At 37.2% G+C, this 20,200-nt stretch overlaps 1 protein-coding gene across 6 annotated transcripts in view; it reads left to right on the plus strand.

Moving 5' to 3' along the window:
- The window catches only part of map7d1a (MAP7 domain containing 1a), a 43,286-nt gene that overhangs the window by 20,134 nt on the left and 2,952 nt on the right, over nt 1-20,200 (plus strand). Inside the window, exons 3-17 of one of the 6 annotated variants that reach the window (XM_083550336.1) lie at nt 4,760-4,828; nt 5,222-5,242; nt 8,183-8,346; nt 8,534-8,645; nt 10,411-10,515; nt 11,874-11,996; nt 13,646-13,788; nt 13,891-14,021; nt 14,107-14,270; nt 15,393-15,672; nt 16,179-16,350; nt 17,181-17,285; nt 17,708-17,758; nt 17,964-18,033; nt 19,831-19,897. In XM_083550336.1, the coding sequence (XP_083406462.1) occupies nt 4,760-4,828; nt 5,222-5,242; nt 8,183-8,346; nt 8,534-8,645; nt 10,411-10,515; nt 11,874-11,996; nt 13,646-13,788; nt 13,891-14,021; nt 14,107-14,270; nt 15,393-15,672; nt 16,179-16,350; nt 17,181-17,285; nt 17,708-17,758; nt 17,964-18,033; nt 19,831-19,897 (1,777 nt within the window). The remainder of the gene's footprint in view (nt 1-4,759; nt 4,829-5,221; nt 5,243-8,182; nt 8,347-8,533; nt 8,646-10,410; nt 10,516-11,873; nt 11,997-13,645; nt 13,789-13,890; nt 14,022-14,106; nt 14,271-15,392; nt 15,673-16,178; nt 16,351-17,180; nt 17,286-17,707; nt 17,759-17,963; nt 18,034-19,830; nt 19,898-20,200) is intronic. The other 5 variants (XM_083550337.1, XM_083550339.1, XM_083550338.1 and 2 more) reach the window with 5 other exon arrangements.

Genomic DNA, 20,200 nt, shown 5'->3' on the forward strand with positions numbered 1-20,200 from the left:
TTTTTTTGTAGATTCTTTCCATTTAAAAAAAAGGAGAAAAAAAGAAGCTATTTTGAACACCTAGCAATAATGTTTTAAAGTAAGACATTGTGCACAAAGTTTTCTATGCTTTAGCTGCTGAAAGTGCAACCAGGTTACTTGAATAATGCTCCATTAATGTTGACACTTGATCCATTCAACTGAGGTGAATGGCGAAGGCTAATGCTAATTGACCTAGCCTGGCACCAGCTAGTTCAGCCTTTAGGAAATGGCAAGCAGGGAAACTTGACTGGGCATCACATTTCATTATCCTGTAGCAACAGGAAAGGATTTAACTAAGCCCTGTTCTGTCATGTTTATACAGTAGCTTGGTGTGTACAGAAACTGCTATTGGTGAGTGTGGGTCTAGAGCAGGGGTCACCAAACTTTTTTGAAACTGAGAGCTACTTCTTGGGTACCGATTAATGTGAAAAGCTACCAGTTTGATACACACGGTTTTCATTTTGATCTAAAATAACAAATTTGCTCAATTTACCTTTTATTATGTTATTATTGAAAATTAATGATATTCATCTATGTGAAGACACTGATCATGTTAATGATTTCTCATAATGATCAACAATGATTTAACAAAGTGGGAAACAGCTATTTTTTTTAGAAAAGTCATGTGGGCTACTCATGTGGTCCTTGCGGGCTACCTGGTGCCCACGGGCAACACATTGGTGACCCCTGGTCTAGAGGATAAGCTGCTCATATAATTCAATATGTAATAATTCTTCTTTCATGTCTTTTTGTCTTGAAGTACATGAATGAAAACTACAAAGCATTGAGGTCTAGAGCCTAAATGACTGAATTAGCAGAATCGGATTTTGTCCAGGTGTCAGGATCAGCACAAATGTTAGAATTTAATTTAAAGCAAATACTTTGTGAATTCATTGCAGGTCTAAATGAATGGTCAGGATTCGAATGTACATTTACTGGAAATGTGACTGAGTAGTTAAATGTAATGAAAATGATACGGTGCAAATGTGTACGCAGGAAGATATTTTAGCAAATTAGAGTGCGGGAGAGATTTCAAAGACATTTCATATATTTATTTTCATGTGTAATTTTGTGGAGTGATCATAAAAATGTCAAAAACAAAACCTTAAAAAGACAATGTGTGTTTATTCCTCATTTAATGGTCAAATTTGTTCTTGGTCTCATTAGTTAGGGGTTCTGGTGTGAGGTGATGGTGAGTTACACAACATACACACTTCTAATTGATGTTAATTTATTAGCTCTGGCTAATTCCTCAGGAAATGTTCTGGTTCTAAATTGAGCAAAATTACTACCTTGCTGGGAAAATGATGTAAGAAAAAGGAAAAAAACAAAACACATGATTGCAGAGAGACCTTGAAGAGCCTGTTGGTGGCACCTCACAGTGTGCATCGTGTCCTTATCGAGTATCCGGTCAGCAGCTGAGAGAACATGTCGCTATGCTCCTCTAATATAAGGTTCAGTCCTGCAGACTGAGCCGGCGCTGGTTGCTATGGAGACGTTCTCTTTGCTAGCGCTTGGAGCCTGGATATACCAGTGTTAATGGATTAAATATTCCTTCTCCTTTTAAAGTGCTGTGTTTCCTGTCTTGGCTGCCATTTCGTCTCATAACTATTTGTTTTATTTATTTATTTATTTTACATTGCACAACAGATTTATCAGTCTGGCACTAATGGTATTGGCCAGTCGGCTCACAAAAAAGCCCCCTATAATTATTTATAATCACATAATCAGCACCACTTGCTGAAAGTGCTAATCCCATCTGTAATGTAACGCATGCACATTTACCTTACAGTGAGCGGCCTTTTCTCAGGTAGTTATAACTAACCCCAACACCAATAAACAGGATTATAGCAGCATTAACAGGCAGTTCAGGAGTTCATTTAAACTGCCTTCGCACTGGTGTCAAAAAACACACTTCTTGACCTAGTGAGGGAACACTGTATTGGCTGACAACACAATTACAAAGACCATACAATACATTTCATATTTGTTCTGAAACTGGATCCAGGAAGAATATTGTCTATCCCTGAGAAGCTTTACTAAAAGGATTTAAATGGTTCTGTAGCTGAGAGAGACAAGCTGTCCGATTTAATTTTACAGTTTTATGGTTTTATATACTCCTGTGTGTGTGTGTGTATGTATGTATGTGTTTATTTATTTATTTATTTATTTATTTATTTATTTATTCACATAGTGTTTCTTTAAAAAAAAAAAAGAGAGAGAGAGATTAGAATTAAAATATTTAAGATTATGTTCTACTTTGGTGCACACACCTTCTGGACAAATTGGATGTACTGGTGTAGGCATGAAAAAAGTCATTTATGAGTAGAACTTATTCTACTCATAAGTATATAAAAACAGCACTTTTGTTGTGCAATAATAATTCAGGAAAATAACAATATATAATATAATATATAATTAAATAATAATGAATATTTTAAATAGTTTTAATTTCAAAAAGAATTTTACAGGTTTTTGACGCCTCTGGTGTAATACAGATTCCGGTGCTTTTCAGCATTTGCTGTTTTTGGGTCATTCGGCTTCTTTTTCTGGATTGGACTGTGACTCAGCAGGATGAACATGGTCTACTCATCAACTCTTTGAGCTCATGGGACTCTTTAGCTTTTTTTGTGCTATAAATAATAGCTAAAAGTGGAGCACAAGAGGCAGCAAGACGTCTGTCTGGGATATCTTCTACAGTCTTGTGTTAATCATTTATTACAGTAAAAGGGAATACAAATTTCCTTTGTGTCTTTTATAAAAAGGACCCTGTTTTACACTATTACAGTGTAAAGTCATGTATTGCTATGAAGTTCAAAGCTGCTGTTTTTATCTTTTTTTTCCCCAAAATGAAAAAAATCTGTTTCTCGGTGTGACGTCATCAGACTGACAGGTACAGTATCTGAACCATCTCCTAGATGCCTATTCCTCACCACCTTGATTTGCAGGAGGGAGGTGTGTACAGTATCTGGGTCAAGCTCTAGTTGCAGTGTTCGACTCAGCCAGTTCAGCTACAGAATGCCTAATCTAGCTGTTCTATCTCAAACAAAAACAGGGTGATTAAACGAACAAGCCACGAGCCAAAAATGAACTCCATTTCCCCTGACCTGAAATGTCAGCATGTTAAGGCATTCAGATTTTTTTTTATTTAGCTTGGCAATTCATGATCCTGTAACAACAGGGTGTATCATGAGATTTTAAATTCAATTCAAACAATCTTAAAGCAAACTACGGGGTTTTGTTTAATAAACGGCTTCATTGGAATTGGGAGGTGGGACATGTTTGTTTTTATTCCCATGTAGACGACATTTTTAATTTTACACAGCTGGACTTTATGTATGTGACAAAATAAGTTTATAAAGAAACCAGAAAGCACAACGAAGACTTTCAATGCACACAACACCACTCCTTCCATCAATGCTAAATAAATAGTTAAATAATTATAAAATTTGTATTTGGTAAACAGATTTTAGATTTTATGGAGCATCTGTGACTATGTGGCAATTAACAGACGGACATTGCTGTTAAGGCAGCTCTCAAAATGAGTTGTAAAATCCCATCATCAGACCACAAACCAATAATAAACTCCTGAATCTGAAAAACTTGGCAGAAAAATTTGAACAGTGCACAGAAAACAAGCTACATAAAAAAAAATAAACCCCGAACTCTAAACCAAAGACAATTCTTCAACTTCCATTTTGAATCCAGACAAGGCCAGATCATATATAAAAGATGCCGTATCGGACACTTCAGGCTCGCACACATTTTCCGGGAAAACAGAAAAGAACCGTCAACATGTCATCGCTGTAAAACAAACATGACCATAAAACACACATTAATGAACTGCAATACACTTAAAGACCAGAAACAGCTTTATTTTTTTTACTTGTGATGTGCAGGCTCGACCACGGAAAAGCCTTCAATACCAGTGCCACAGAGTCGGACTACTTTTCTCTCCACATGTAGGAATCCTCTCAAATGTTTTACCAAAGAAAATACCAGAATATTTAGGAAACATAAAATAAACTATAGTAACAATAACATATTAGAACAAGTGAGTTCAAATGTATTGTTTCGGTTCAGAGCCTGAAACTACTTTGTATTTTTTAACTTGATTAGGCTTTTTCCCCTCTTCTCCTTAAACCAGTGTAATGTTGAATACTGCAGCAGAGAATTTCCATGCCACCATTATGACCGTAAGCATACCTGAAAGCAAAAGACTTATGTATTGACTTCTTTTTTTTTTTTTAAATAACCACATGGCAGTATGTAAGTGTATGTTTGCTGCAAAGGCATAAAAGGAGGCTGGTGATGGAATGTCTGCACTCCATTAAATAATAATTGTAATCTTGGCCATTTTTGAGCTATAAGAGGAACGACAACCCTATGAGTTCAGCTATTCTTGAAATTAATGAACTTCCGGATCGCACATGGTTGATTGTTTTTATGACAGCATCATGTTTTATTCTTTCTTCAGTACGTATTCGTCTCCTCTGTGTACATGTGGTGTGAATGATGCAGCGCTGAGAGCGGAGCCCATCATTGCTGCCAGTTCCTGTGCTGATTTTCAATGCATTTTAGCACTGCAGATGTGAGTCTGGCCTCGTCTGCACAATACCTCTTCTCATCCCTCTCTCACTTCCTTTTTGTCCTGCTCTCTCTCTCTCTCTCTCTCTCTCTCTCTCTCTCTCTCTCTCTCTCTCTCTCTCTCTCTCTCTCTCTCTCTCTCCATTTCTAGATGCAGTGAAGCTGGAGGACCGGCAAAAACTGGCGAAGGAAAGGAGAGAAGAGAAGGCTAAATATCTTGGTAAGTAAACTGGGGTTTTTAGGAAGATGGTGCCTCCTGCTGGTTGTGCTGTAGCTTTCAGTGTCATGCAACTTTTTGGAAAGTCATATGAATTATTTTTACATATCAAAGGTTTACATGTTTTGTAAAGCATGTCCTTTACTTCAGAAAAGAACCCTTAACAGTATTAACACCCTAAAATTTCCTTTTAATATGAAGCCTCCCCAAGCCTGTGTGGGAGAGAGTGTGTGTGTGTGTGTGGGAGAGTGTGTGTGTGTGTGGGAGAGTGTGTGTGTGTGTGTGGGAGAGTGTGTGTGTGTGTGTTTTTTTTTTTTTTTTTTTCTCGTGGCTGTACACCTATCAGCACTGCACTGCTTTGCATGATTGACAGGTGCTCTTGTCTTCTCTCTCCAGAACAACGTGGCCACTTTCAAGGTAAGTCTTTCCCTAAGTGTCCATAGTGATGGTGGTGGTTAGTGTTTGGTCCTCAATCAAGAACCCGTTTTCTTTCTACCTCTTTTGGGGCTTTCAAGTTGTCCCCTGTCTAACTTTCTTTATCTCTAGGCACTCATTTCTTCTTTTACTCTTTTTGTCTTCTGTGACATCCAAGATGGTCATTTTGATTGTAGTATCGAAATATGTTTTCATATCGGTACTAATAATTCATCATTGGATTAAGCAACTTACTTTAATATTCATTAGTAGCTGATCTTTTTCCACCCAGTAATTTCTTTTTTGTAAATGTTTATTCATACCATTTTAACAAATTCAAAAGGTGAATGTACTTTTTCTCCCTTATGCAGCCATTACAGATACAGTACAGCTGGATGTCTCGTATAGATACAAGTTTCATATTCTGACCAGGTTGTTTGATTCAGTAGAGCTGTGTAGATACACACACATGCGCACACGTATAAGTTTAGGAATTTTACAGACAGAACTATGAGGCACGTGAGTGCACCATGTTTAAGTTATTTGCCCTGCATTCACATTAGTGATTATATGTGAACAATCTTGTTTAGGAGAAGCCACTCATATCCTGACTGATTTGTCATGAAATGAATTAACTTGTTAATGTTCAGTCCATACACATGACAGCAGTTGTATTATATCTATCGAGTAGCTGTGCAGATGTAAAGATATTGAAATGCATAATGATGATCAAAACACAGTATTTCAGTCTAAATGATAAACAGTTCTGCACAGTATGTTAGGTGACTGACTACTAATGTAATAATTAAGAATGCTTAAAACTATTTATTGTCAGTTTTCTCTTCAACTATAGAAAAGACACTAGGTCACTAAATCACTAGGTGACTGCTTTCTCAATTAGGCAGACAGGTTTACTAGTGAAAGAGTAGTTGCACAAAGCCCTGGACTGTAAAATAGTGTAAATATGTGAAGAGGGAAATTTCAGAATTTTCAGGTTTTTTTTTTTTTGAGGCCTTACATTTGACATCAATTATTGACTCTAATGTGGGTCTTACTTGTACAAAATGTACACTTGAGCTAGTGTTTCAGTTTTACAGTGTTACTTTGTGTATTCTAGGTCCTATGAGTTGCATATTATTCTGCTTTCAGTATTATTTAAGTTTGTGTGGGCCAAAAGAAATGACACAGCAAGGCCATATTTGTCTCATTGGGATTGAATAGGTTGTAAAGTCCTGCGAAGAATTATACATGTGGGTCAATTGGCCGCACAGAAAGAATACATAACTTACATTATTTCTATTTTATTTATGATCTGATTCTGAACGATGTTTTATTTTGGAAAATTACCGGATTCTCTCCGCCACATCTGTCTATGACTCACTCTTGATGCATGTAATGATGCTTCCCTTGGTCACATGTCTTACCTCCATCCGCTACCTTCTTAAAGGGGCTGCTCCGGGCCGCTAACACATAATACATAACCGCTAAATTCAAACCCCCAAGCTAGCAAAATGAACAAAAGACAACACAGTGGATTCACGTTTATATTATTTAGAAAATAAAATTTTTTATGCCGGTTGTATTATTATTTTTTGTTGTATTTATCCGCCACACCTTAAAGGCCAGTCTGTAATAATATTGTCTGACATTAAACCGGTCTTTGGAGCAAAAAAGGTTTGGGACCACTGACTTAAATATCATCTCTTCATAGGTCAGAGATGTATAGGAAAAGAATAATATAATAATAATGAAACAAAAAAAAACACCAAATGGTTTGTTATTGCTACTTTGACCTTAAGTAAAGAGGTACGACTTTAGTCTTTATTTGAAGACATACAGTGACTCAGCTGACAGCCAGGAGAAGTTTATTCCACCACGTAGATGCCAAGACAGAGAAGGGCACTGATGAAGGTTTTCCTTGTAATCAAACCTAGAGGCACCCAGAGGCTTGAAGGGAGAGTGTTAAAGGATGACTAGTACCTTAAGCTAGTTTTGCAGGCGAGCATCAGTGTATTCAATGTGATGTGGGCAGCTGCTGGAAGCCAGTGGATGGAATGCAGCAATGTGTGATTCAGTTTCAGCGATCGGATGGTACGCAGGGGAAGACTCGCCTGGAGTAAGTTCCATTAGATTAATCTTCACATGGCAAGGGCGTATTCAAGCACCTATATGACCAGAGCCATCTCAAGGTTAAACAAATCTTTCATGCTGTTTAGTTGCCAGTGGACCGTAACGAGTGAATATAGTTCGTTACTGTACTTAAATAGCTTTTTCACGTATATGTACTTTTCTGAAGTATTTCCATTTGGGGAGTTTTTCTCTCTCACTTCACTATATTTCAAACTACATTTTGCTAATTTAGTCGTTCCTTTTTATTTATGAGCGGATAAATAGCACTTTGTGGTATCTGCTTATCACCAACATACAGTTCAGCTTTAGTTCAACAGCACACAGAACATTGAGAGAGGAATAAATAATGGAAAAATCTCCTGATTGGAACTCGCCAAAACACCCGTGGCCTTATTTTAGCAATTTTTATTTTTTAATAGCTGAAAAGGTTTTGGGTTTATGATCATTTTAATAGAAAAACACTTTTTACATACATGCGAGTTGAATAATATCAAATATTAATAGGACCATTATAGTCATAATAAATCATAGTACTTTGGATACATTTGGACTTTTTTTTACTCAAGTGAAAGTTTAAATTAAGCACTTTTATCGGAGTAATATTTTACCTAGTGCATTTCTACTTTAACTCAAGTACATGGTTTGTGTACTTTGTTAGAGGGTGCACACTGTTAGAGCTTAAGAAAGATTATCTGGCAAATGCACTGGGTTTGAACTTGCACAAAATGTCAGATTGTCCAGATAGTCGTCTGTGTTTCCAACGGTGTAAAACACTCACTGTGTGTTTCTTTGTGTCCCCGGCTTCTTGTGAAGCTGCTAAGAAGTTGGAGTGGTTGGAGAAGGAGGAACGGGCGCGGCAGTTACGGGAGCAGCAGATACAGGAGCGCAAGAGGAAGCTGGAGGATCAGAGGCTGAAAGCTGAGAAGCGCAGAGTTGCTCTGGAGGAGAGACAGAAACAGAAATTGGAGAAGAACAAGGTGAGCTCGGCTCTTTGCTAGTTTTTAAGAGAAACCATTTTGAAACCTCTGGAGGATTAGATGTTTAGGACCTGGAAATGACCCACAAACCGAGATAAATAACAGATATAATTGTTCAGTGCAGTTGTTTAAGTCTTCATAGGCACCATGTAAAATGAGATTTCAAATTTTGTGTGCTTGTTCATAGGAACGCTATGAAGCTGCCATTCAGAGGTCTTCAAAGAAGACGTGGGCTGAGATTCGCCAACAGAGATGGTCATGGGCCGGAGGCCTGAGTGCCAGCTCCAGTCAGAGTCAGAGTGAGTATCATAAAGCCATGACTTTAAGATTAGCAAAAAAATTTTTTTGAGAAAACTCAAGCTCAGTTAAAACTGTGATTGAAAATATTTCTGTTGTGTCTTTTTATGGCAGAGAGCCACACTCATCCATACATGGCCTAAGACACAGAGTTTGTTGTCTGAATTGAATTAGACTTCACTGGTTTCTTATTCAATCTGCTTCCAAATGTCACTTTTTTTTTTTAAAACATATGAGAAAATTGGTTCAAATGGTTATAGGTAGAAAAGTGGTTTTCCAACAACCGTGTAGTTTTCTAACATCTATACTGTATGTAAATATCGCATTTTATAATTTATTTTTTTTTATCTTGAACTTAAAAGTATTTTTTATAGCAAAATTGCCTTGTTGTCCCAATAGTTTTTCAGGTGTCTGACTAAATAAAAATCTAATTTGGGCTACTTTTCCCACTTTAAAAACACACACATTGGTATTATTAATGGTAATAAAAGTGACTACAGGATATAATCATTCTGGTTGAAACACAAATGACTTCTTTTAAGGTAACTTTCATTTTAGATGGCCACATTTTCATTTAGCGGCCATATTCTCCTACAGAAAATAATTAGATTTGCTGTTTACAAGACTGCGAACACAAGAACATCTTTGTCTTCTGTGCATGTTTGATTGCATAATACTTCCATTTATGGAATTAATTAGACAGAACAATAAAGGCAATTTAGACTGCTTGAGTGTATAATAACAGTATGTATATAATAGTATATAATCGTAACAAAAAGTCTGGACATATGTGATGTCGTCGTCGTCGTCACACAAGTGAATGTTTTAAATATCACAGGAAAGATATTGCGTAAACTCTGACTGAAAATAATGTACACATTTCATATAAACAATTCCCTTTATCTTTTTACAGCATTGCTATTGAAAGCTGTTATTTTGTGTATAAGTGCCTGTCATGTCATGGACTAAATGCTGTTAGCACAAAATGTGAAGCTCGTGAACTGTTTCTGTTGGAACGAAGTGTACAAAAGAGGAGAATAGGGATTCAGGGTGAGGCGCTAAATCTCAACACCAATACAAACAGGTAACCGATTGGAATTGTAAGGAATGTGGGGAAATGGTTAGCCAAACTGAAGATCGATCAAACGTTCATGAAATGACATCAAGCTTAAATGAATTACAAAAGAAATCTTTTAAAACATGGTGCATTAGCGAGCCATTCTGAAAGGGGGGTCCTTTAAACTATTAGCTGTTTTCCTAAACCTACAGTGTTTAATGCAGTAAAGATGCACTGAAAATGTCCTGCTCAACAATATTGGGATTATGTTCAGTGGCTGCAGTGGAGTTGTGCGCTGCATACTGAGGCTGCAGAATCTCCCCATGTCCTTCTCTGTATATTTCCAGGAAATTGTCATTAAGTATATGAACATGCTTTTCACCCTTACTCTAGAATTTTAGCCGATGTTCACAATAAATGGCATATTGTGCAAATCATTTATTTATTTTATTTGTATTCAATTAAAGCTTTCTGTGGTTCCCATTTCTGTTTGTGTATGCACTGTATGAAATGGTTTTCAGAACAATTTTAGGTTTGTAAAGGTTTTGGTAGTTTTTTAATAGCAGGAAAATGCTGTAAATTTCATTCATTGTAATGTTTGCGAGTTTATTGTAATGCTTGATTCATCGCACGCTGTAGCCGATGTTCAGTGCATACAGCCTATGCGGTGCCCATCAATGTGTGTGTTCGGTATGCTTTGGGTTTTACAGGCCGATGCTCAGTTTCTGCAGTCAACCTTCCCAAACACGTGGACTTTGTTCTAAACAAGCGTCTCTCCAAATCCTCTGCCACCCTCTGGAATTCCCCCAGCAGAAGTAAGACAACCGCCTGCCTGGAATTGGTCTTTACCCCCCCATCGTCTCTGGCTCCTCCCCTCACATTTTATGATTTCCTTTTCCCTTAAGTTTTTATTTTTTTATTTTTAATCGCCTGTGTCTTCCTGGCAATCATGGAATCATTTCCCCTGTCCATATGATTTTGGGTCTTGAGTTTCATAAATTTCGGACATGCATTCGTACAGCTTGATACGAATGTATGAATTGTGTCTGTTCACGTTCTGTTCCTCCAAAGGATGTCATGTTGGGGTTTTAATTTTCTGACTGGTTCCTCTTTGGTGGTGGGTGTTTGTCCCTTTTTCTTTCTTTGATGCATCATTGGCCAGATTTCATAAGTGCTCCATATACAATAGTTCTCCTATTTATGTCATGCCATCATTTTGTCCAAAATCACAATATGAGAAGAAAAAGAATTTGTTCATTCTTATAATTTTTTTTTTTTTTGTGTGTGGAACTGTTTTATGTGCTTGTTTCACCTCAACACACTCTTAGAGAAAGAATAAAAAAATTCATATACAATTATCTGGGGCACCTTTTAAAGGTTCCATATAGAACCCAAAATGCCCAAAACATTCCAAACAAAAATTCAAGAGGTTTTTAGAAAAGTAGAACCATTTATTTAAAGAAATGTATCCAAAGATCTTTAGACAAACCTATTTTACTAAGAGTGTACTCAGCATGGATGAAGACACATTCTATTAACCTGAAGGGGTTCCTCGCTCCTCCAGAGGTTTAGAAAAAAGTAATTATTTTATAAGTTGCGATTGCAAATCCACTGGATAGAATGTGGAGATTATTATTATATGGGGATTATGTAGCAAATTATCCTGCAAAGATGAAATGCTAGAGAATGGTTTATTAAATTTAAGAAAAGAAGGTGTAACAAAATAGGCCAATATTTAGATTCAGACTAAAGCTGATAAAGCTGAAAGGAGATTCTCCAAAAAAACACGTAGGGGGGAATTTACAATCAAATCAAATTTTATTTGTCACATACACATGCATACAGAGTACGACATGCAGTGAAATGCTCTTTGCGACTGTCCGCTATTAAAATGAATGGAATATAAAGGGAATGGAATAAGGATAAAAATAAAACCAAGAAAAAAAAATAGGTAGATAAATAAAAAGTATAAACTATATAAAATGTGTATATATCCAGCAAATTCTCCGGTCACATTGTACCCAGGAGAAGTGATATAGTTCCAAAGGGAATGTTGATCTGATTTAGTTTTCTACAGTATACCATTTTCTACAGTAGATTATTTGACATTTGCTTTTATAAATGTATGTTACTGTTAATGAATTCTATATTAATACTTTCTGATTTTCGGCAGCTCGCAGATTGGAGTTAAGTCCTTGGGAGAGTAGCATTGTGGACCGCCTAATGACACCCACCCTGTCCTTCCTGGCACGAAGTCGCAGTGCTGTCAGTGTGCAGAGCAGCGGCAAAGATTCTAGTGAGTGATCAACTAACGTTTACTTCAAACTGGGATTTTTATGGTTTAGCCTCTGACAGATTTTCACTGCTTGGCCTAGATGACATATTTCTACATGTGTTAAGTGACAGTTTTAGTTTTCTTTGCAAACCTAGGGAATTTATCTGAGAATTTATAAGGAGAAAATAATGATTCATATAATAAAAACAATGGACTCAGGGAAAGTAAGGCTCCAATTGTGTGAGGTTTATTCGCAGAACCTTTCAAGGATTCAATAAAATTTTATTTGTAAAGCGCTTTTAACAATGAACATTGTCTCAAAGCAGCTTTACACAGATAATGTGGTGATACACATAAAGAACATCTTATTCATTTTTAAGTTTGTCCCTGATGAGTGAGCCAGTGGCAACTGTGGCACGGAAAAACTCCCTGTGATGAGGCATAAGGAAGAAACCCTCAGCATGATCGATACACAATAGTTGATCAACTTCAGAACATACACACAATTACAAACGTTGGTGGTTTGCAAAAATACAAATAGTTTGGTGTGTGTGCGTGCGTGTGTGTATAACGAGAACAGTAGTTGATGTAATTGAATTGTCTTAATATTCAGAATGTGGTGACCTCCACTGGCAGGGAGGAGTATCACTGCGAGTTGCTTTGACACAGCAAAACTTGATCTTTGGTGAAATCAGGTGCCTTTCAATAGTCTTTCAAAACACTGTTGAAAAAGTTTTGCTGTGTCAAAGAAATTTCCAGAACATTTTTATCTGTTCTAAATGTACCTAAAATTACATTTTTAAATACTCTAGCATGGCAACGGACAAATATGGATGCTTTAAATGCAAATGTATGCTTATTATTAGTGAAACCAATCTCAACATAGAGCATGAAGACAAAATATTCTAATGTTTATCTATCTATCTATCTATCTATCTATCTATCTATCTATCTATCTATCTATCTATCTATCTATCTATCTATCTATCTATCTATCTATCTATCTATCTATCTATCTATCTATCTATCTATCTATCTATCGTTAAAATGAGCACGTCAATACATACATTTTAACAGCACCACTTTTATTAAATGCAGCGTGCATTTCTGCTTGACCATTTTTGTAAACAAATATAAATAAAAGAGGCGAAATTAAAACCTTCAATGCAACACATTTTTTCAGGACGTCCTTTCATTGCTCAGATATAAAAAGTAAAAACTTTTTTAAATCATTTAACATTATTTTTTACTGATGTAGACACCAAGTCTCAAATCAAGCACCAAAATCTGCCATGATGCACACATCCAACAATTAAAACTGCAGTTCGATTAGGTGTCCTGATGATTAACATAATTTAAACATCATAATTACTTTAAAACATTGATGATTATTTTGTCTTCATGCTCTATGCAAAAAGCATCTATATTTGTCAATGCCCATGTTGGTTAGAGTATTAAAAACGTAAGCATTAATTTAAGGTACATTTTAGAACAGATAAAAATGTGCAATTAAGTTTCGATTAATCGTGATTCGTAAAAAATATATCATCACTATTAAATCAAATTATTGTCATTTTTAAACTCTAAGTTTAAAAGTCATATTTACACAAGCAAATGTATAGAGTTTAAAAGTCGTATGCTTTTCTTCTTGTCCAACTCCTTCCTTACAGAGTCACCACTGTGCCCTCGTTCAGCCTCTGCAAGTCCACTTGCAGTGTGCTCTCACCGGCCCCATCGATGCTCCGAACGCTGGAGGGTTACAACCAGCACCCCCGACATCACCCAGCGCCCACGCAGACGGGACTCCACTCCTGTAGGCTTCAAAACACATCTCACAGCTTGATCTTCCATACAATGTTTTTATATATTTTATATAACAATTTCCCTTCTTTAATTCTCTGGGGTTTCTTGACAGATGGATAAAAAAAAGAAAGAGAAGAAGGACAAAGAGCGGGAGAACGAAAAGGAAAAGAGCGCCATCACCAAAGAGAAGGTGCTGAAGAAGAGACAGTCATTACCATCAATGCCTGCCAGACGTGAGCCCAGGTAGCCCACAGCTGACCTTTCAGTTCAGGAGTTCTCGTTCATTTGAAGATTATTATTATGTGATATTGATATAATGTTTTTCCAGTCCAAGTGCACACATAAAACAGCGTGCTTCCTCACCAAGACCCCTACCAGCCCCCATCAGCACAAACACCCCAAAATCTCGACCTAAGAGGGCACGAACCCCAATCCGTGTGGAGGCACACACCAAAACTCCCGTTCCTGCAGAACAAACCCGAGAGAGCAGAAGTGAGTCTCATCATTTTACACCAGGGTCTTATAGGGCACTTTATTTTTAAAGGGGGGGGGATTATTACCTGCAGATGTTGTAACTTTAATGACCGTGTGGTTGTTTGCGGAATTCAGTTTCTTAGCTCAGGCCTTGGTTTTTGTGTGGGAAAGGTGAAGAAACGTGTAAATGATCTCGGAGTAGATAAATGCTCAGAATTTAGAGTAGTTTAGCTGGAGAGAGAGAGAAAGAGAGAGAAGGTTACAATGCTGTTAATTATATAGGCAGGCTTTTTTTAAGGGAATGTTTGTTCTTCTGTAAAGCTCCACTTTAATTTGTGTCATTGCACATTAATCACAGTGCTAATCTCTCACCCACTCACATTCCTGCTTTCCAACAACAGCATCTCCGCATTGCCTGAGGAGCTTCTCATCTCTTTAATAGTATAATATTATAGATTATTTTGTACTAAATTAATGAGGGATGGGCAGCACTTTTTTTTTTCTCCTTTCTACCAGGGGGCCAGATTATTTTAGATTGTTAATTTGGGATTAGAGTTCTAGTGTCCCCGGTGTATTTTTCATATTTTTCTTCATGAGCCTTTTTGAATTTTTTACTGTCAATTTTTCTTTTCTTTTTACTCATTTTGGTAAGTGTTCCCAATCGCGTGCATATCCTACCTTTTTTTTAATTGCTTTGTTTTAATTACTATGGCGACCGGCAGAAACTAGCGCCCTCCCCTGGTTAGAGAATAAACATCCTAATATGAAAGCAGTCTTTGAGTTTTTCAGCATTCAGACTGACATGGTCTTGCAGGCTGTATTTAAAGATACTGTGTGCTATAGTCTGGCTGTGTTGCCCATCCCTGATCTATAATATGAAAAGATTTTGACATTTAAAAGATGATCATATGAATTAGTCTCGTACTTCATTATAATTTAGAAGTATATTGCCTTTATTTAAACATCATATGTTTGGCTATTGGCTATTTAATTGCCAATATATTTTACTTTTATTCCTGTAATATTTATTCTGAGAGAGGCAGCAAACAAGTAGATCAGATGTTGTTGTTTGTACCTTTTGATGAATAATGACCATTGTTTCTGTCTGTTCTTTCTCTGCCTGCATTTTCTGTCGTTTAGCCTCGTCTCCAATCACTTCCGTTGTCGTGCTGTCCACCTCTGTCACGCCCCCTCGTATAAATACCCCAACCGCAGTGGTATGTCCATCCTCTGTTCCTGAACAGTCCTTGTCAAGTTTCAGCATTCCACAAGTTTCTACAACCCCCTCCCCTGCCAAGCCCATGGCTGGAACGAACGATCCAGAGGAAGCCGCTCGCATCCTGGCTGAGAAAAGACGACAGGCCCGAGAACAGAGGGAGAGGGAGGAGGAGGAACGGAGGGAGCAAGAAGAGAGAGAGAGGTCAGCCTTGCAGCTAAACTTAGTAAATAAAATGTATATAAAAAACAGGTTTTTGTTTCCACATGTTCCCAAATTTGTCACATTTCAACAATGTTAAAGCAGTTTGCTATTTCCTGCAGTAGCATTTCCAGCACAACCGAGTGGCCTGCATGTCACACTCGTGCTCCGCGATGCAGCTGAATAAGTTGTCTGACAGTTTCTATGTGTACAATGTAATAGCATGTGGCATGCTGTCAACATTAAAAGCAAGCAGCTCAGCCCTGCATGATGGCGTTTATAAGCTGGGAAAGCCTTTGGCAGGAACAACAGATCCTTGTGCTGAAGCCCACTGCTTAGTTATTTTTGGCCAGCCGAGTGGTATATTGTGTGCCTTTAGTTATTCCACTTTATAATGCCTTTAGTGTGCGTTAATGCACCTTGATTTTTCCATTTTCGGATGTTCAAGGAGATTTGTATTTCGGTTATGATTGGAGTATGGTAATACTGATGATCAGATGCGTGTGTAGGAAAGAGCGGATTGTCCGGGAGGCAGAGGAAAAGAGGCGAAAGGAGGAGGAGGCACTGCTTATGGCAGAGCAGCAGAAGCTGAGAGAGGAAGCCGAGCTTCTGCAACAGGAGAAAGAGGCCCAGGAGAAAGCCAGGGCTGAACAAGAAGAGAACGAGCGTCTCCAGAGACAGGTTGGAGTCAGCTGAAGCTTCTGTTCAAAGAATAGTCACCGATCATGATACCCCATTGTCCATGAGCTTAAATAGTTCAATGGTTTAAAGTGCCATGTCATATTCAAATATCAAAATAATATATGTAGACTAAAGAATTGTTTTTCAGCCAGAATAACGGGAATGAATTCAGTGAAATGAAAACGAATGGGTGTATATTGCTTTGTCGCAGGATAAATCTCCTGGATGTTTATTCTGAGACATGCTTCATTCATTTAAGATCAGATACAATATACCTTTATTCGTCCCACAGTGGGGAAATTTGTGTTACAGCAGCAAAGAAAAAGAAATGTAAAAATATATTTATATAAAAAAGTAAAAACATAATACAGTACATTTCTCTAATGTTTCCCTCCTCCTTCTTTCATTCACTTTTTCCCCCACGCCTTTTTTTCCCCTCTCTCGCACCACACAATGAACTGAAATCATAGAAAAGAGCTGATGCTTCAGTTCATCTTCGTTTTTTTTTGTACTGGCTAAGCTGAGTTTTTTTTAGCATGAGCACCACACACAGGAAAATCCTGACCAAGGAATTCCTCTAGCCTCTACTTTCTGACTGGAGCTGTCAGATTGTCTCAAATGTGCCAGTATTCTTTCAACACTGGCACCATCTTGTGTTCAGGGCAGTAAAAAAAAAGAAAAAATCAATACTAACTACAAAAGAGACATTTTATTACATACAGACATGTGCAGGTGTGAGACATCTTGAAGTCATTGATATATATTTTGGACTGAATCAGCATTAGCTGAACATCTGTTCTGTTAGTCACAGCTGTGTGCTTTTTGCGCAGAAAGAGGAGGCTGAATCCAAAGCCCGTGAGGAGGCGGAGAGGCAGCGCCTGGAGAGAGAGAAACACTTCCAGAAGGAGGAGCAAGAGAGACTGCAGAGGAAGAAAGTAGGATGAAAGAAATTTATTTCAAGAAGGGTTTTGATTATAAACAAATGTTTATATATGTAATTTAGGATCAGGACACATTTATACTCTACCTAATGGTCACACAGCACTTGATTGCCTTTGTATAAATCACTGCGTAATTGAAGGCGACGAGCAGGACACACACACACACACACACACACACACACACACACACACACACACACACACTTACACTCAGAGACAGACTCCCTTTCTAGACTGGCTCCAATGCTGTTAACCCTCATTGATTACAGGTTCCTTTAATCTGAGGTGTGTGAGTGTGCGTGCACGTTTTATTTATTTAGTATTATTCTTGACATAATCCCCCGTAAACTTGAATTTGTATTATACGAATAATCTGACATGAATTACAGTTTTTAATGTTTTTCCCTCCCCACCAGCGCCTGGAGGAAATCATGAAAAGGACACGCAAAACAGACACCCCAGAAAAGGTAGATTTCTGAAAATCTGCTTCAATGTCACTAAATCCAATTGGTCAAAATCTAAATGATTCAATTAAATTCATTTTTATTTGTTTAGCGCTTTTACCAATGAACATTGTCTCAAAGCAACTTTACACCGATAATGTGGTGATAAAAATGAATGATTTGTTCTGTAAATATAACTCCCTTTCATTCATTTTTCTTCTTTGCACAGAAGGACACAAAATGTTCTTCTCCACAAGTTAATGGTGGAAGTTCTCAACTGGAATCAGAGAGCAGTAAAGGTAAAGTTTTTGGTCAATAAAAATGCTATTATGGTGTGTGTGTGTATATATATATATATATATATATATATATATATATATATATATATATATATATATATATATATATATATATATATATATATATATATATATATATATATATATATATATATATATATATATATACAGTTTATTTTTCCCCCCTTTTAATACAATTGAAAATGTACTTTTTATTTATTTATTTATTTTTTTAATAATTGAATTCATTTATTTATTTTTTTCCCAGGCCAGTCTTGCGTTCTTTGGCAGGCTAGTCCCTGAGAGCACTTTTTTGTTTGTTACACAACATGAAAATACTGTGAGCCATTGTGAGGGAAATGACCGCATGTTCTCTGAAAATCCAAACCTCAATTAAACACACATTCTGTGGCTAAGGAAGCTGTATCCGGAGTAGGTCTTCAGTAGTGGATTTCTGCTTAGTCAGGCAGATATTAGTGTATAACAATTTGGACACAAACATTTCAAAGTTAATTAATGGGTTCTGGAAAACACCACGTACTATTACTTAATAAGGTTAGAAATTTTCCATCTGTGTAATTTGGTGTATCGCAAATACACTCCATTTGGTGCGGTTGTGTTCGAGCCAGTTCTTTTTTAAAAACGGTCCTCATGGCCTCCAGATGTTCCACATTATTCTGTGTCCCTCTATTGTGTGAGTTGGGTAAGCAAAAATCTGGACCATTTGTAATGTTTTAAAGACTAAATTGAGAACTGCTGTACACACAGCATATGCACACCCTTGTGCTTCTGTCGCAGTGATGAAATAGATTTGTCTAACCCACACTGCCTGAGTGTAAAGCAGAGATTTTTGCACTCCTATAATATAATGAAGAGATGCCAGGGCTGGAGCCTGGCATTCCAGAAGGGTGGAAGCCATTACCTGGTACAGATGTGGTGCTAGTGGCAGAATTTCACAAAAGCTTTGCATATATTAGAGTGAAGTCACATCCTGAGCCTTTGGTTGAAATGCTATCAACAGACCAATATAATCCAGATGCTGGTATAAAAAGTTTTTTTCTAACTACAGGTTGTCTTCTTTTTTTTCTATTTTCTTGTCACTGTTTTGTTCTATCGCTCAAAAGTATGTGGGTTTGTAGTGTCTGTAAACTGGGGTTGAGTGTTTTGACTGGACATGTACACTGTGTGCCTCCATGTTTCGCTCGTTCAAGCATTTTTTTATTATAGGAATTCTATAGTGCCTGACTGAGCATGTTTCTCTTATACCTGGCAACCATAATCGGTAATAAGCCAGAAAAAAAATTGCTAATCAATACTCTTCACTTTGGAAGATAACCTTCCATCTGTCAGTGTAGCGGAGCCATGTACCTGCCTAGCCATTAACCTTTCAGCACTGTCTAACCACTAGGTGGCCCTAATTTCATGGTACTGTATAATGTGTGCAATATCTGACACTACATCCTCGTTACCGCTCATCAGGCTCTTATTTTTTTTTACTTGTCTTATTGCTTATGTTTGCCCATGAGAGATGGCATGAGTTGGAGCAGATTTAACCTATCAAGCAACAGTATCTGTGTTTTGAGCCTGCGTCCGTATGTTTGGAGTAGGCCGAATGAATGGTTACAGCTAATTACCGTTGTATACTTATATCTGTCATCAGTCTAAAACTACAGCAAACACCAAATATCATAAAAGAATCCAGATGGTGGAAATGCTTAAAACACACTGGCACAATAGAACGGTTTCTTTTGGTTAATGTAATTATTTAGGTTTTTTTTTTTTCTTTCTCTCCCACAGAATCTAAAGACTACCTTCCAAGCATGGAGCTGAAACAAGATCAGTCACAGAGTTGCAGGAAAGAAAGGTAATTAAACGATACACCATTTTATTAAAACCGTTCTGTGAGTAATACAATAACAAATTGCAGTGGATTGTTTTCGGAGCATTACATTGAATCAATTTCCACATGGCTGACGAGGCACAGCTAGCGTGTTGCTTATTTATTAAATCCTCATGGGTTATATTTGTTCCAGTTTTCTGGAACAGAGGTCTCCTGTTGAGTAACAAATGACAAATACAATGCTGTACACTGATGATAAAATGATTACATAAAATAGAAATAATCTCATTTTAAATGTTTGAAAAATATGAAAATCTACGAAAAATG

Source organism: Silurus aristotelis, assembly GCF_946808225.1.
Source record: "Silurus aristotelis genome assembly, chromosome: 1".
Classification (NCBI taxonomy): domain Eukaryota; kingdom Metazoa; phylum Chordata; class Actinopteri; order Siluriformes; family Siluridae; genus Silurus; species Silurus aristotelis.